The sequence below is a fragment of the Salvelinus fontinalis genome, chromosome 8 (assembly GCF_029448725.1).
Source record: "Salvelinus fontinalis isolate EN_2023a chromosome 8, ASM2944872v1, whole genome shotgun sequence".
Taxonomy (NCBI): domain Eukaryota; kingdom Metazoa; phylum Chordata; class Actinopteri; order Salmoniformes; family Salmonidae; genus Salvelinus; species Salvelinus fontinalis.
Window position 1 is genome coordinate 47,977,396 of NC_074672.1, and position 19,132 is coordinate 47,996,527.

General features: G+C 44.6%; 1 protein-coding gene across 4 annotated transcripts in view; it reads left to right on the forward strand.

The window, feature by feature from the left end:
- The window catches only part of LOC129861355 (FYVE, RhoGEF and PH domain-containing protein 1-like), a 179,267-nt gene that overhangs the window by 86,891 nt on the left and 73,244 nt on the right, over positions 1-19,132 (forward strand). For all 4 annotated transcript variants that reach the window (XR_008760566.1, XM_055932728.1, XM_055932726.1 and 1 more), the window contains exons 2-5: positions 14,602-14,892; positions 15,169-15,382; positions 15,489-16,239; positions 18,162-18,400. Coding sequence is in view for 3 of the 4 variants with exons in the window: in XM_055932728.1 (XP_055788703.1) it covers positions 14,602-14,892; positions 15,169-15,382; positions 15,489-16,239; positions 18,162-18,400 (1,495 nt within the window). In the remaining variant the exon portion in view is untranslated. The remainder of the gene's footprint in view (positions 1-14,601; positions 14,893-15,168; positions 15,383-15,488; positions 16,240-18,161; positions 18,401-19,132) is intronic.

Genomic DNA, 19,132 nt, shown 5'->3' on the forward strand with positions numbered 1-19,132 from the left:
ACTGTTATCTCCATTAATATACACCACCTGGCAGACACTGTTATCTCCATTAATATACACCCCCCTGGCAGACACTGTTATCTCCATTAATATACACCACCTGACAGACACTGTTATCTCCATTAATATACACCCCCTGGCAGACACTGTTATCTCCATTAATATACACCACCTGACAGACACTGTTATCTCCATTAATATACACCCCCTGGCAGACATTGTTATCTCCATTAATATACACCCCCTGGCAGACACGGTTATCTCCATTAATATACACCCCCTGGCAGACACTGTTATCTCCATTAATATACACCCCCTGGCAGACACTGTTATCTCCATTAATATACACCACCTGGCAGACACTGTTATCTCCATTAATATACACCCCCTGGTAGACACTGTTATCTCCATTAATATACACCCCCTGGCAGACCCTGTTATCTCCATTAATATACACCCCCTGGCAGACACTGTTATCTCCATTAATATACACCACCTGGCAGACACTGTTATCTCCATTAATATACACCCCCTGGCAGACACTGCTATCTCCATTAATATACACCCCCTGGTAGACACTGTTATCTCCATTAATATACACCCCCTGGCAGACACTGTTATCTCCATTAATATACACCCCCTGGTAGACACTGTTATCTCCATTAATATACACCCCCTGGTAGACACTGTTATCTCCATTAATATACACCCCCTGGCAGACACTGTTATCTCCATTAATATACACCCCCTGGCAGACACTGTTATCTCCATTAATATACACCCCCTGGTAGACACTGTTATCTCCATTAATATACACCCCCCTGGCAGACACTGTTATCTCCATTAATATACACCACCTGACAGACACTGTTATCTCCATTAATATACACCCCCTGGCACACACTGTTATCTCCATTAATATACACCACCTGGCAGACACTGTTATCTCCATTAATATACACCCCCTGGCAGACACTGTTATCTCCATTAATATACACCCCTTGGCAGACACTGTTATCTCCATTAATATACACCACCTGGCAGACACTGTTATCTCCATTAATATACACCACCTGGCAGACACTGTTATCTCCATTAATATACACCCCCTGGCAGACACTGTTATCTCCATTAATATACACCCCCTGGTAGACACTGTTATCTCCATTAATATACACCCCCTGGCAGACACTGTTATCTCCATTAATATACACCACCTGGCAGACACTGTTATCTCCATTAATATACACCCCCTGGCAGACACTGTTATCTCCATTAATATACACCCCCTGGCAGACACTGTTATCTCCATTAATATACACCCCTTGGCAGACACTGTTATCTCCACTAATATACACCACCTGGCACACACTGTTATCTCCATTAATATACACCACCTGGCAGACACTGTTATCTCCATTAATATACACCCCCTGGCAGACACTGTTATCTCCATTAATATACACCCCTTGGCAGACACTGTTATCTCCATTAATATACACCACCTGGCAGACACTGTTATCTCCATTAATATACACCACCTGGCAGACACTGTTATCTCCATTAATATACACCCCCTGGCAGACACTGTTATCTCCATTAATATACACCCCCTGGTAGACACTGTTATCTCCATTAATATACACCCCCTGGCAGACACTGTTATCTCCATTAATATACACCACCTGGCAGACACTGTTATCTCCATTAATATACACCCCCTGGCAGACACTGTTATCTCCATTAATATACACCCCCTGGTAGACACTGTTATCTCCATTAATATACACCACCTGTCAGACACTGTTATCTCCATTAATATACACCCCCTGGCAGACACTGTTATCTCCATTAATATACACCCCCTGGCAGACACTGCTATCCCCATTAATATACACCCCCTGGGTAGACACTGTTATCTCCATTAATATACACCCCCTGGTAGACACTGTTATCTCCATTAATATACACCCCCTGGCAGACACTGTTATCTCCATTAATATACACCACCTGTCAGACACTGTTATCTCCATTAATATACACCCCCTGGGTAGACACTGTTATCTCCATTAATATACACCCCCTGGCAGACACTTATCTCCATTAATATACACTCCCTGGCAGACACTGTTATCTCCATTAATATACACCACCTGGTAGACACTGTTATCTCCATTAATATACACCACCTGGCAGACACTGTTATCTCCATTAATATACACCACCTGGCAGACACTGTTATCTCCATTAATATACACCCCCTGGCAGACACTGTTATCTCCATTAATATACACCCCCTGGCAGACACTGTTATCTCCATTAATATACACCCCCTGGCAGACACTGTTATCTCCATCAATATACACCCCCTGGTAGACACTGTTATCTCCATTAATATACACCCCCTGGAAGACACTGTTATCTCCATAAATATACACCCCCTGGTAGACACTGTTATCTCCATTAATATACACCCCCTAGTAGACACTGTTATCTCCATTAATATACACCCCCTGACAGACACTGTTTTCTCCATTAATATACACCACCTGACAGACACTGTTATGTCCATTAATATACACCACCTGGTAGACACTGTTATCTCCATTAATATACACCCCCCTGGCAGACACTGTTATCTCCATTAATATACACCCCCTGGCAGACACTGTTATCTCCATTAATACAGAGCACCTGGCTGACACTGTTATCTCCATTAATATACACCCCCTGGCAGACACTGTTATCTCCATTAATATACACCACCTGGCAGACACTGTTATCTCCATTAATATACACCCCCCTGGCAGACACTGTTATCTCCATTAATATACACCACCTGACAGACACTGTTATCTCCATTAATATACACCCCCTGGCAGACACTGTTATCTCCATTAATATACACCACCTGACAGACACTGTTATCTCCATTAATATACACCCCCTGGCAGACACTGTTATCTCCATTAATATACACCCCCTGGCAGACACTGTTATCTCCATTAATATACACCCCCTGGCAGACACTGTTATCTCCATTAATATACACCCCCTGGTAGACACTGTTATCTCCATTAATATACACCACCTGGTAGACACTTATCTCCATTAATATACACCACCTGGTAGACACTGTTATCTCCATTAATATACACCACCTGGCAGACACTGTTATCTCCATTAATATACACCCCCTGGTAGACACTGTTATCTCCATTAATATACACCCCCTGGCAGACACTGTTATCTCCATTAATATACACCCCCTGGCAGACACTGTTATATCCATTAATATACACCCCCTGGCAGACACTGTTATCTCCATTAATATACACCCCCTGGCAGACACTGTTATCTCCATCAATATACACCCCCTGGTAGACACTGTTATCTCCATTAATATACACCCCCTGGAAGACACTGTTATCTCCATAAATATACACCCCCTGGTAGACACTGTTATCTCCATTAATATACACCCCCTAGTAGACACTGTTATCTCCATTAATATACACCCCCTGACAGACACTGTTTTCTCCATTAATATACACCACCTGACAGACACTGTTATGTCCATTAATATACACCACCTGGTAGACACTGTTATCTCCATTAATATACACCCCCCTGGCAGACACTGTTATCTCCATTAATATACACCCCCTGGCAGACACTGTTATCTCCATTAATACAGAGCACCTGGCTGACACTGTTATCTCCATTAATATACACCCCCTGGCAGACACTGTTATCTCCATTAATATACACCACCTGGCAGACACTGTTATCTCCATTAATATACACCCCCCTGGCAGACACTGTTATCTCCATTAATATACACCACCTGACAGACACTGTTATCTCCATTAATATACACCCCCTGGCAGACACTGTTATCTCCATTAATATACACCACCTGACAGACACTGTTATCTCCATTAATATACACCCCCTGGCAGACACTGTTATCTCCATTAATATACACCCCCTGGCAGACACTGTTATCTCCATTAATATACACCCCCTGGCAGACACTGTTATCTCCATTAATATACACCCCCTGGTAGACACTGTTATCTCCATTAATATACACCACCTGGTAGACACTTATCTCCATTAATATACACCACCTGGTAGACACTGTTATCTCCATTAATATACACCACCTGGCAGACACTGTTATCTCCATTAATATACACCCCCTGGTAGACACTGTTATCTCCATTAATATACACCCCCTGGCAGACACTGTTATCTCCATTAATATACACCCCCTGGCAGACACTGTTATCTCCATTAATATACACCCCCTGGCAGACACTGTTATCTCCATTAATATACACCCCCTGGCAGACACTGTTATCTCCATTAATATACACCACCTGGCAGACACTGTTATCTCCATTAATATACACCCCCTGGTAGACACTGTTATCTCCATTAATATACACCCCCTGGTAGACACTGTTATCTCCATTAATATACACCCCCTGGCAGACACTGTTACCTCCATTAATATACACCCCCCTGGCAGACACTGTTATCTCCATTAATATACACCACCTGGTAGACACTGTTATCTCCATTAATATACACCCCCTGGTAGACACTGTTATCTCCATTAATATACACCCCCTGGTAGACACTTATCTCCATTAATATACACTCCCTGATAGACACTGTTATCTCCATTAATATACACTCCCTGGCAGACACTGTTATCTCCATTAATATACACCACCTGGCAGACACTGTTATCTCCATTAATATACACCACCTGGTAGACACTGTTATCTCCATTAATATACACCCCCTGGGTAGACACTGTTATCTCCATTAATATACACCCCCTGGCACACACTGTTATCTCCATTAATATACACCACCTGGCAGACACTGTTATCTCCATTAATATACACCCCCTGGCAGACACTGTTATCTCCATTAATATACACCCCCTTGGCAGACACTGTTATCTCCATTAATATACACCCCCTGGCAGACACTGTTATCTCCATTAATATACACCCCCCTGGCAGACACTGTTATCTCCATTAATATACACCCCCTGGCAGACACTGTTATCTCCATTAATATACACCACCTGGTAGACACTGTTATCTCCATTAATATACACCACCTGGCAGACACTGTTATCTCCATTAATATACACCCCCCGGCAGACACTGTTATCTCCATTAATATACACCACCTGGCAGACACTGTTATCTCCATTAATATACACCACCTGGCAGACACTGTTATCTCCATTAATATACACCCCCTGGCAGACACTGTTATCTCCATTAATATACACCCCCTGGCAGACACTGTTATCTCCATTAATATACACCCCCTGGCAGACACTGTTATCTCCATCAATATACACCCCCTGGTATACACTGTTATCTCCATTAATATACACCCCCTGGCAGACACTGTTACCTCCATTAATATACACCCCCCTGGCAGACACTGTTATCTCCATTAATATACACCACCTGGTAGACACTGTTATCTCCATTAATATACACCCCCTGGTAGACACTGTTATCTCCATTAATATACACCCCCTGGTAGACACTTATCTCCATTAATATACACTCCCTGGTAGACACTGTTATCTCCATTAATATACACTCCCTGGCAGACACTGTTATCTCCATTAATATACACCACCTGGCAGACACTGTTATCTCCATTAATATACACCACCTGGTAGACACTGTTATCTCCATTAATATGCACCCCCTGGCAGACACTGTTATCTCCATTAATATACACCCCCTGGTAGACACTGTTATCTCCATTAATATACACCCCCTGGTAGACACTGTTATCTCCATTAATATACACCCCCTGGCAGACACTGTTATCTCCATTAATATACACCCCCTGGCAGACACTGTTATCTCCATTAATATACACCCCCTGGTAGACACTGTTATCTCCATTAATATACACCCCCCTGGCAGACACTGTTATCTCCATTAATATACACCACCTGACAGACACTGTTATCTCCATTAATATACACCCCCTGGCACACACTGTTATCTCCATTAATATACACCACCTGGCAGACACTGTTATCTCCTTTAATATACACCCCCTGGCAGACACTGTTATCTCCATTAATATACACCCCTTGGCAGACACTGTTATCTCCATTAATATACACCACCTGGCAGACACTGTTATCTCCATTAATATACACCCCCTGGTAGACACTGTTATCTCCATGAATATACACCCCCTGGCAGACACTGTTATCTCCATTAATATACACCACCTGGCAGACACTGTTATCTCCATTAATATACACCCCCTGGCAGACACTGTTATCTCCATTAATATACACCCCCTGGTAGACACTGTTATCTCCATTAATATACACCACCTGTCAGACACTGTTATCTCCATTAATATACACCCCCTGGCAGACACTGTTATCTCCATTAATAGACACCCCCTGGCAGACACTGTTATCTCCATTAATATACACCCCTTGGCAGACACTGTTATCTCCATTAATATACACCACCTGGCAGACACTGTTATCTCCATTAATATACACCCCCTGGTAGACACTGTTATCTCCATTGATATACACCCCCTGGCAGACACTGTTATCTCCATTAATATACACCCCCTGGCAGACACTGTTATCTCCATTAATATACACCCCCTGGTAGACACTGTTATCTCCATTAATATACACCACGTGTCAGACACTGTTATCTCCATTAATATACACCCCCTGGCAGACACTGTTATCTCCATTAATATACACCCCCTGGCAGACACTGCTATCCCCATTAATATACACCCCCTGGGTAGACACTGTTATCTCCATTAATATACACCCCCTGGCAGACACTGTTATCTCCATTAATATACACCACCTGGTAGACACGGTTATCCCCATTAATATACACCCCCTGGGTAGACACTGTTATCTCCATTAATATACACCCCCTGGCAGACACTGTTATCTCCATTAATATACACCCCCTGGCAGACACTGTTATCTCCATTAATATACACCACCTGGTAGACACTGTTATCTCCATTAATATACACCACCTGGCAGACACTGTTATCTCCATTAATATACACCCCCCGGCAGACACTGTTATCTCCATTAATATACACCACCTGGCAGACACTGTTATCTCCATTAATATACACCACCTGGCAGACACTGTTATCTCCATTAATATACACCCCCTGGCAGACACTGTTATCTCCATTAATATACACCCCCTGACAGACACTGTTATCTCCATTAATATACACCACCTGACAGACACTGTTATCTCCATTAATATACACCACCTGGTAGACACTGTTATCTCCATTAATATACACCCCCCTGGAAGACACTGTTATCTCCATAAATATACACCCCCTGGTAGACACTGTTATCTCCATTAATATACACCCCCTAGTAGACACTGTTATCCCCATTAATATACACCCCCTGGTAAACACTGTTATCTCCATTAATATACACCCCCTGACAGACACTGTTATCTCCATTAATATACACCACCTGACAGACACTGTTATCTCCATTAATATACACCACCTGGTAGACACTGTTATCTCCATTAATATACACCCCCCTGGCAGACACTGTTATCTCCATTAATATACACCCCCTGGCAGACACTGTTATCTCCATTAATACAGAGCACCTGGCTGACACTGTTATCTCCATTAATATACACCCCCTGGCAGACACTGTTATCTCCATTAATATACACCCCCTGGCAGACACTGTTATCTCCATTAATATACACCCCCCTGGCAGACACTGTTATCTCCATTAATATACACCACCTGACAGACACTGTTATCTCCATTAATATACACCCCCTGGCAGATACTGTTATCTCCATTAATATACACCACCTGACAGACACTGTTATCTCCATTAATATACACCCCCTGGCAGACACTGTTATCTCCATTAATATACACCCCCTGGCAGACACTGTTATCTCCATTAATATACACCCCCTGGCAGACACTGTTATCTCCATTAATATACACCCCCTGGCAGACACTGTTATCTCCATTAATATACACCCCCTGGCAGACACTGTTATCTCCATTAATATACACCCCCTGGCAGACACTGTTATCTCCATTAATATACACCCCCTGGCAGACACTGTTATCTCCATCAATATACACCCCCTGGTAGACACTGTTATCTCCATTAATATACACCCCCTGGAAGACACGGTTATCTCCATAAATATACACCCCCTGGTAGACACTGTTATCTCCATTAATATACACCCCCTAGTAGACACTGTTATCTCCATTAATATACACCCCCTGACAGACACTGTTTTCTCCATTAATATACACCACCTGACAGACACTGTTATGTCCATTAATATACACCACCTGGTAGACACTGTTATCTCCATTAATATACACCCCCCTGGCAGACACTGTTATCTCCATTAATATACACCCCCTGGCAGACACTGTTATCTCCATTAATACAGAGCACCTGGCTGACACTGTTATCTCCATTAATATACACCCCCTGGCAGACACTGTTATCTCCATTAATATACACCACCTGGCAGACACTGTTATCTCCATTAATATACACCCCCCTGGCAGACACTGTTATCTCCATTAATATACACCACCTGACAGACACTGTTATCTCCATTAATATACACCCCCTGGCAGACACTGTTATCTCCATTAATATACACCACCTGACAGACACTGTTATCTCCATTAATATACACCCCCTGGCAGACACTGTTATCTCCATTAATATACACCCCCTGGCAGACACTGTTATCTCCATTAATATACACCCCCTGGCAGACACTGTTATCTCCATTAATATACACCCCCTGGTAGACACTGTTATCTCCATTAATATACACCACCTGGTAGACACTTATCTCCATTAATATACACCACCTGGTAGACACTGTTATCTCCATTAATATACACCACCTGGCAGACACTGTTATCTCCATTAATATACACCCCCTGGTAGACACTGTTATCTCCATTAATATACACCCCCTGGCAGACACTGTTATCTCCATTAATATACACCCCCTGGCAGACACTGTTATCTCCATTAATATACACCCCCTGGCAGACACTGTTATCTCCATTAATATACACCCCCTGGCAGACACTGTTATCTCCATTAATATACACCACCTGGCAGACACTGTTATCTCCATTAATATACACCCCCTGGTAGACACTGTTATCTCCATTAATATACACCCCCTGGTAGACACTGTTATCTCCATTAATATACACCCCCTGGCAGACACTGTTACCTCCATTAATATACACCCCCCTGGCAGACACTGTTATCTCCATTAATATACACCACCTGGTAGACACTGTTATCTCCATTAATATACACCCCCTGGTAGACACTGTTATCTCCATTAATATACACCCCCTGGTAGACACTTATCTCCATTAATATACACTCCCTGATAGACACTGTTATCTCCATTAATATACACTCCCTGGCAGACACTGTTATCTCCATTAATATACACCACCTGGCAGACACTGTTATCTCCATTAATATACACCACCTGGTAGACACTGTTATCTCCATTAATATACACCCCCTGGGTAGACACTGTTATCTCCATTAATATACACCCCCTGGCACACACTGTTATCTCCATTAATATACACCACCTGGCAGACACTGTTATCTCCATTAATATACACCCCCTGGCAGACACTGTTATCTCCATTAATATACACCCCCTTGGCAGACACTGTTATCTCCATTAATATACACCCCCTGGCAGACACTGTTATCTCCATTAATATACACCCCCCTGGCAGACACTGTTATCTCCATTAATATACACCCCCTGGCAGACACTGTTATCTCCATTAATATACACCACCTGGTAGACACTGTTATCTCCATTAATATACACCACCTGGCAGACACTGTTATCTCCATTAATATACACCCCCCGGCAGACACTGTTATCTCCATTAATATACACCACCTGGCAGACACTGTTATCTCCATTAATATACACCACCTGGCAGACACTGTTATCTCCATTAATATACACCCCCTGGCAGACACTGTTATCTCCATTAATATACACCCCCTGGCAGACACTGTTATCTCCATTAATATACACCCCCTGGCAGACACTGTTATCTCCATCAATATACACCCCCTGGTATACACTGTTATCTCCATTAATATACACCCCCTGGCAGACACTGTTACCTCCATTAATATACACCCCCCTGGCAGACACTGTTATCTCCATTAATATACACCACCTGGTAGACACTGTTATCTCCATTAATATACACCCCCTGGTAGACACTGTTATCTCCATTAATATACACCCCCTGGTAGACACTTATCTCCATTAATATACACTCCCTGGTAGACACTGTTATCTCCATTAATATACACTCCCTGGCAGACACTGTTATCTCCATTAACATACACCACCTGGCAGACACTGTTATCTCCATTAATATACACCACCTGGTAGACACTGTTATCTCCATTAATATGCACCCCCTGGCAGACACTGTTATCTCCATTAATATACACCCCCTGGTAGACACTGTTATCTCCATTAATATACACCCCCTGGTAGACACTGTTATCTCCATTAATATACACCCCCTGGCAGACACTGTTATCTCCATTAATATACACCCCCTGGCAGACACTGTTATCTCCATTAATATACACCCCCTGGTAGACACTGTTATCTCCATTAATATACACCCCCCTGGCAGACACTGTTATCTCCATTAATATACACCACCTGACAGACACTGTTATCTCCATTAATATACACCCCCTGGCACACACTGTTATCTCCATTAATATACACCACCTGGCAGACACTGTTATCTCCTTTAATATACACCCCCTGGCAGACACTGTTATCTCCATTAATATACACCCCTTGGCAGACACTGTTATCTCCATTAATATACACCACCTGGCAGACACTGTTATCTCCATTAATATACACCCCCTGGTAGACACTGTTATCTCCATGAATATACACCCCCTGGCAGACACTGTTATCTCCATTAATATACACCACCTGGCAGACACTGTTATCTCCATTAATATACACCCCCTGGCAGACACTGTTATCTCCATTAATATACACCCCCTGGTAGACACTGTTATCTCCATTAATATACACCACCTGTCAGACACTGTTATCTCCATTAATATACACCCCCTGGCAGACACTGTTATCTCCATTAATAGACACCCCCTGGCAGACACTGTTATCTCCATTAATATACACCCCTTGGCAGACACTGTTATCTCCATTAATATACACCACCTGGCAGACACTGTTATCTCCATTAATATACACCCCCTGGTAGACACTGTTATCTCCATTGATATACACCCCCTGGCAGACACTGTTATCTCCATTAATATACACCCCCTGGCAGACACTGTTATCTCCATTAATATACACCCCCTGGTAGACACTGTTATCTCCATTAATATACACCACGTGTCAGACACTGTTATCTCCATTAATATACACCCCCTGGCAGACACTGTTATCTCCATTAATATACACCCCCTGGCAGACACTGCTATCCCCATTAATATACACCCCCTGGGTAGACACTGTTATCTCCATTAATATACACCCCCTGGCAGACACTGTTATCTCCATTAATATACACCACCTGGTAGACACGGTTATCCCCATTAATATACACCCCCTGGGTAGACACTGTTATCTCCATTAATATACACCCCCTGGCAGACACTGTTATCTCCATTAATATACACCCCCTGGCAGACACTGTTATCTCCATTAATATACACCACCTGGTAGACACTGTTATCTCCATTAATATACACCACCTGGCAGACACTGTTATCTCCATTAATATACACCCCCCGGCAGACACTGTTATCTCCATTAATATACACCACCTGGCAGACACTGTTATCTCCATTAATATACACCACCTGGCAGACACTGTTATCTCCATTAATATACACCCCCTGGCAGACACTGTTATCTCCATTAATATACACCCCCTGACAGACACTGTTATCTCCATTAATATACACCACCTGACAGACACTGTTATCTCCATTAATATACACCACCTGGTAGACACTGTTATCTCCATTAATATACACCCCCCTGGAAGACACTGTTATCTCCATTAATATACACCCCCTGACAGACACTGTTATCTCCATTAATATACACCACCTGACAGACACTGTTATCTCCATTAATATACACCACCTGGTAGACACTGTTATCTCCATTAATATACACCCCCCTGGCAGACACTGTTATCTCCATTAATATACACCCCCTGGCAGACACTGTTATCTCCATTAATACAGAGCACCTGGCTGACACTGTTATCTCCATTAATATACACCCCCTGGCAGACACTGTTATCTCCATTAATATACACCCCCTGGCAGACACTGTTATCTCCATTAATATACACCCCCCTGGCAGACACTGTTATCTCCATTAATATACACCACCTGACAGACACTGTTATCTCCATTAATATACACCCCCTGGCAGATACTGTTATCTCCATTAATATACACCACCTGACAGACACTGTTATCTCCATTAATATACACCCCCTGGCAGACACTGTTATCTCCATTAATATACACCCCCTGGCAGACACTGTTATCTCCATTAATATACACCCCCTGGCAGACACTGTTATCTCCATTAATATACACCCCCTGGCAGACACTGTTATCTCCATTAATATACACCCCCTGGTAGACACTGTTATCTCCATTAATATACACCACCTGGTAGACACTTATCTCCATTAATATACACCCCCTGGCAGACACTGTTATCTCCATTAATATACACCCCCTGGCAGACACTGTTATCTCCATTAATATACACCCCCTGGCAGACACTGTTATCTCCATTAATATACACCACCTGGCAGACACTTATCTCCATTAATATACACCCCCTGGCAGACACTGTTATCTCCATTAATATACACCCCCTGGTAGACACTGTTATCTCCATTAATATACACCCCCTGGCAGACACTGTTACCTCCATTAATATACACCCCCCTGGCAGACACTGTTATCTCCATTAATATACACCACCTGGTAGACACTGTTATCTCCATTAATATACACCCCCTGGTAGACACTGTTATCTCCATTAATATACACCCCCTGGTAGACACTTATCTCCATTAATATACACTCCCTGGTAGACACTGTTATCTCCATTAATATACACCCCCTGGTAGACACTGTTATCTCCATTAATATACACCCCCTGGCAGACACTGTTATCTCCATTAATATACACCCCCTGGCAGACACTGTTATCTCCATTAATATACACCCCCTGGTAGACACTGTTATCTCCATTAATATACACCCCCCTGGCAGACACTGTTATCTCCATTAATATACACCACCTGACAGACACTGCTATCTCCATTAATATACACCCCCTGGCACACACTGTTATCTCCATTAATATACACCACCTGGCAGACACTGTTATCTCCATTAATATACACCCCTTGGCAGACACTGTTATCTCCATTAATATACACCCCTTGGCAGACACTGTTATCTCCATTAATATACACCCCCTGGCAGACACTGTTATCTCCATTAATATACACCCCCCTGGCAGACACTGTTATCTCCATTAATATACACCCCCTGGTAGACACTGTTATCTCCATTAATATACACCCCCTGGTAGACACTGTTATCTCCATTAATATACACCCCCTGGTAGACACTGTTATCTCCATTAATATACACCCCCTGGTAGACACTGTTATCTCCATTAATATACACCCCCTGGTAGACACTGTTATCTCCATTAATATACACCCCCTGGTAGACACTGTTATCTCCATTAATATACACCCCCTGGTAGACACTGTTATCTCCATTAATATACACCCCCTGGTAAACACTGTTATCCAAACAGTGTCACAGTTCGGTGAGTGGATGCATTCTGATTCGATCCCTGCGGAAATAGAACTGGTGACCTTGGCGATGTTACATAAGCCTTAACACCGCAGCACATTGACCAATTAAAGATTAGTGTCCCGCGGAGCCGACTGAAACAGATTGCTATCTATCTGCCTGTGGCATCATCGTTTTCTCATTAGCCGAGCCAGTCTATTCTATTGTCTCTGGCCTCTGTACGCTGTGGGCATTGAACATTGACTGTGGAATTTAAAAAAATTATAATATATAAGAAAAGCAGTAAATTATCCCAGTGATAAAACACACACCTCTCTCTACCACTGTCCGTTACACTTCCCGTGTTTAATTCTTATTAAATGCTACTTCAAAAGCAGACAGAGGAGGTTTGACACAGACAACCAGTTGGATCTGAAGTGTTGTAGAGCCACGGTAGGAGAAAGCCTCGACTGACCTGTCGGTCTGTCCCTCCCCCACCAGGCCACTCCACCTCCAATCCCAGGTATAATCTATAATGAATATGTATGTATGTATTTATGTATAATTGATAATCTTTGTTTCTTCCTTAGGCCCGTCCTCTTCCAGTCCTCGGCTGATGACCAAGAGCCTGTCTCTGGATCCTGGTGCTCACGGTGCTTGCCTCGGGGCCCACGCCGATGACTCAGACACCCAGACTCCTCGCCTCAGCTCAGACCCCGGATCCCTGACCTCTGGGTCCCTTGGTCTGCACCCATCCACGCCCCTGCTGCACCCAGCTGGACACGGCTGTAACGGAGGAGACAATGAGAGTGGAACTCCTCAAGAAGTGCCCTCCACCGCCCTCAAGAGACGCCCTCCCTTACCTGGGCCTAAACCACAAGGTAACATTTCTGTCTCACCGTATCAGCGATAACGTCTTCCACTTCACAATGAGTAACCAAAGTAGAACAATAAATAGACTGTACATTGCTCCGTACATGTGCAGTAACACTGTCATTACTGTAATTTAAATAAATACGTTTTACGAAGATGACCAACACCTTGTATGTTGTGTTATTTCTCCTCAGTCAGTAACATGTTGTGTTATTTCTCCTCAGTCAGTAACATGTTGTGTTATTTCTCCTCAGTCAGTAACATGTTGTGTTATTTCTCCTCAGTGCCCCCAAAGCCTCCTCACCTGCAGCAGAGTGCTGGTGCTCCTAGGCCCTGCCCCCGCGCCCCGGACAAGCCCCTCCCACCTCCTCCACCCTGCAGACCTCTTCCTGCAGACCCCAGAGGGGGAGGACCCTGCCGACCGCCGACACTCCCCCGTGCCGAGGGAAGCTCCTCCCCCACCGCCTGTGTGCTCTCCCTCATTGAGAAGTTTGAGAGGTAAGATAGATCGATAGACAGAGAGATAGATAGATATATGAAAGAGAGATAGATATATGATAGATAGATGTAACATTCTACTGTCTTATCTGTGTTCCCTCTACAGGGAGCAGATCATTGTGGTGCCTGATATCATGGGAGGGGGTCTCTTTACCCCCAGGGTCCCGGAGACAGGACCAGTTGGGAGTCCCTTCTCTCCCCCAGTCTCAGAGCTCACTCTGGGCTGTCTCCACGTGGCCTGCCCCCCTGGTTCCTCTCAAGAGCTGGATGACCTACCTCAGGGGCTGGCTGTGTTGGCTGGCGTGGTGCCGGGAGAGAAAGCAGCGGAGACAGACAACATGGAGGAGGGTAATGATAAAGAACTAGGAGCGTTGTCCTCTGCCTCTGACAAGCGCCTGTCCATGGAGTCCGGTTATAGCGCCTCAGAGAAACTCACAGACGCCGTGGAGATAAGGGGGCAGGCGGAGTCAGAAAGACAATCAGGGATCCCCTCTGACAACTTGTCCCTCCTCCAGCCGCAAGTGGACGGCAAACTGGCCAATCGAGACTCTGGCATCGACAGCATCAGCTCTCCGTCCCACAGTGAGGAGCTGTGTTTCGCCGGCGACGAGGACCGGGTCATCTTCCCCTGTAGTCCCGCCCTCACGCTGCCACGCCTCTCTAGCTCCTCCTCCTGCAGCTATGCGGAGGGTCCGGGGGGAGAGGGGGCGTCGGCTGAGGGTGGGGGGGATTCGGAGGGGGACAGTGACTTGGAGGAGGGGAGCGGGGATGAGACCATTGAACTCATCAACCCCATGATGGATCTGCAGCCTCTAGCACTGGCCCTGCCTAAAACAGACAGACAGGACTCTACAGAGGTAGGCCTAACTGTTATTTAACACAGACAGACAGGACTCTCCAGAGGTAGGCCTAACTGTTATTTAACACAGACAGACAGGACTCTACAGAGGTAGGCCTAACTGTTATTTAACACAGACAGACAGGACTCTACAGAGGTAGGCCTAACTGTTATTTAACACAGACAGACAGGACTCTCCAGAGGTAGGCCTAACTGTTATTTAACACAGACAGACAGGACTCTCCAGAGGTAGGCCTAACTGTTATTTAACACAGACAGACAGGACTCTCCAGAGGTAGGCCTAACTGTTATTTAACACAGACAGACAGGACTCTACAGAGGTAGGCCTAACTGTTATTTAAAACATGTACGTGTGTGTTTGTGTGTGTGTGTGTGTGTGTGTGTTTGTGGGTTTGTGTGTGTGTGTGTGTTTGTGTGTGTGTGGGGGTTTTTGTGGGTGTGTGGTGTGTCTCTCTCTCTCAAGTCAATTCAACCAGGCTTTATTGGGAAAAATGTTTACATTGCATTGAAGACACAAAACAACATAAACCCTCAAAAAACAATTTGAATTTAACAGTAAATGTCACAAAGGTTCACAAAAACATAAAGCCATTTCTAGTGTTTTATTATTATTATTATTATTATTATTATCAGGGTTCTACCGATGTGCAAATAGTAGTAGAACGACTATCAGGGGAAGATAAATAAACAGATAAATACTGTTGGTACTGGTTGCCCTGTTCTCATGGCAACGGGTACACAGCAGTATTTCACCCAAAAGATATGGGAGTTTATCAATGTCTAATTTGTTTTCTAATTATTTGTGGGCCTATGTAATCTGAGGGAAATATGTCTCTCTAATATGGTCCTACATTGGGCAGGAGGTTAGGAAGTGCAGCTCAGTTTCCACCTCATTTTGTGGGCAGTGTGCACATTGCCTGTCTTCTCTTGAGAGCCATGTCTACCTTTGGCGGCCTTTTGCAAAAGCAAAGCTATGCTCACTGAGTCTGTACATAGTCAAAGCTTTCCTTAAATTTGGGTCAGTCACAGGGGTCAGGTATTCTGCCACTGTGTACACTCTGTTAAGGGCCAAATAGCATTCTAGTTTGCTCTGTTTTTTTTTTTTGTAAATCCTTTCCAATATGTCAAGTAATTATCTAATTGGTTTCTAATCATTTGGTTGGGTTGAAATGTTTTTCTGTCCTGGGTCTCTGTGGGGGTCTCTTTGTGTTTGTGATCAGAGCTCCAGGACCAGCTGGCTACTCTTCTGTAGGTTGGTGAATGGACCCCAGACCTTACAACCGTAGAGGGCAATGGGTTCTATAACTGATTGAAGTAATTTTTGACAGATCCCTAATTGGGATGTCGAGTTTTATGTTCCTTTTGATGGCATAGAAGGTCCTTCTTGCCTTGTCTCTCAGAGCTTTCACAGCCTTGTGGATGTTACCTGTGGTGTTTTATGTTTAGGCCGAGGTAGGTGTAATTCTTTGTGTGCTCTTGGACAATGGTGTCTAGATGGAATTTGTATTTGTTGTCTTGGCTACTGGACCTTTTTTGGAACACCATTATTTTTGTCTTTCTGAGATCCATTGTCAGGGCCCAGGTCTGTCAGGGCAAAGGCCTGTCAGGGCCCAGGTCTGTCAGAATCTGTGTAGAAGATCTAGGTGCTGCTGTAGACCCTCCTTGGTTGGGGACAGAAGCACCAGATGATCAGCAAACAGTAGACATTTGACTTACGATTCTCTCTCTCTCTCTCTCTCTCTCTCTCTCTCTCTCTCTCTCTCTCTCTCTCTCTCTCTCTCTCTCTCTCTCTCTCTCTCTCTCTCTCTCTCTCTCTCTCTCTCTCTCTCTCTCTCTGTCTCTCTGTCTGTCTGTCTGTCTGTCTGTCTGTCTGTCTGTCTGTCTGTCTGTCTGTCTGTCTGTCTGTCTGACCAATCCCAGCTCTCGGTGCAGCAGCGTGTGTTCAACATAGCCAATGAGCTCCTCCACACAGAGAAGGCCTACGTGTCTCGTCTGTACCTCCTGGACCAGGTGTTCTGCTCCTCCCTCCTGGAGGAGGTCCGCTCCCGCGCCTCCTTCCCTCTAGACGTGGTCACGGGCATCTTCTCCAACATCTGCTCTATCTACTGTTTCCACCAGCAGTTCCTGCTCCCCGCCCTGGAGAAACGCATGGCGGAGTGGTGAGTTAAACCCTAACCCTGACCCAGGGCCTACCTCTAACCCTAAACTAGCCCTGACCCTGACCCAGGGCCTACCTCTAACCCTAGACTAACCCTGACCCAGGGCCTACCTCTAACCCTAGACTAACCCTGACCCAGGGCCTACCTCTAACCCTAGACTAACCCTGACCCAGGGCCTACCTCTAACCCTAGACTAACCCTGACCCAGGGCCTACCTCTAACCCTAGACTAACCCTGACCCAGGGCCTACCTCTAACCCTAGACTAACCCTGACCCAGGGCCTACCTCTAACCCTAGACTAACCCTGACCCAGGGTCTACCTCTAACCCTAGACTAACCCTGACCCAGGGTCTACCTCTGACCCTAGACTAACCCTGACCCAGGGCCTACCTCTAACCCTAGACTAGCCCTGACCCAGGACCTACCTCTAACCCTAGACTAACCCTAGACTAACCCTGACCCAGGGCCTACCTCTAACCCTAGACTAACCCTGACCCAGGGCCTACCTTTAACCCTAGACTAACCCTGACCCAGGGCCTACCTCTAACCCTAGACTAACCCTGACCCTGACCCAGGGCCTACCTCTAACCCTAGACTAACCCTGACCCAGGGCCTACCTCTAACCCTAGACTAACCCTGACCCAGGGCCTACCTCTAACCCTAGACTAACCCTGACCAGGGCCTACCTCTAACCCTAGACTAACCCTGACCCAGGGCCTACCTCTAACCCTA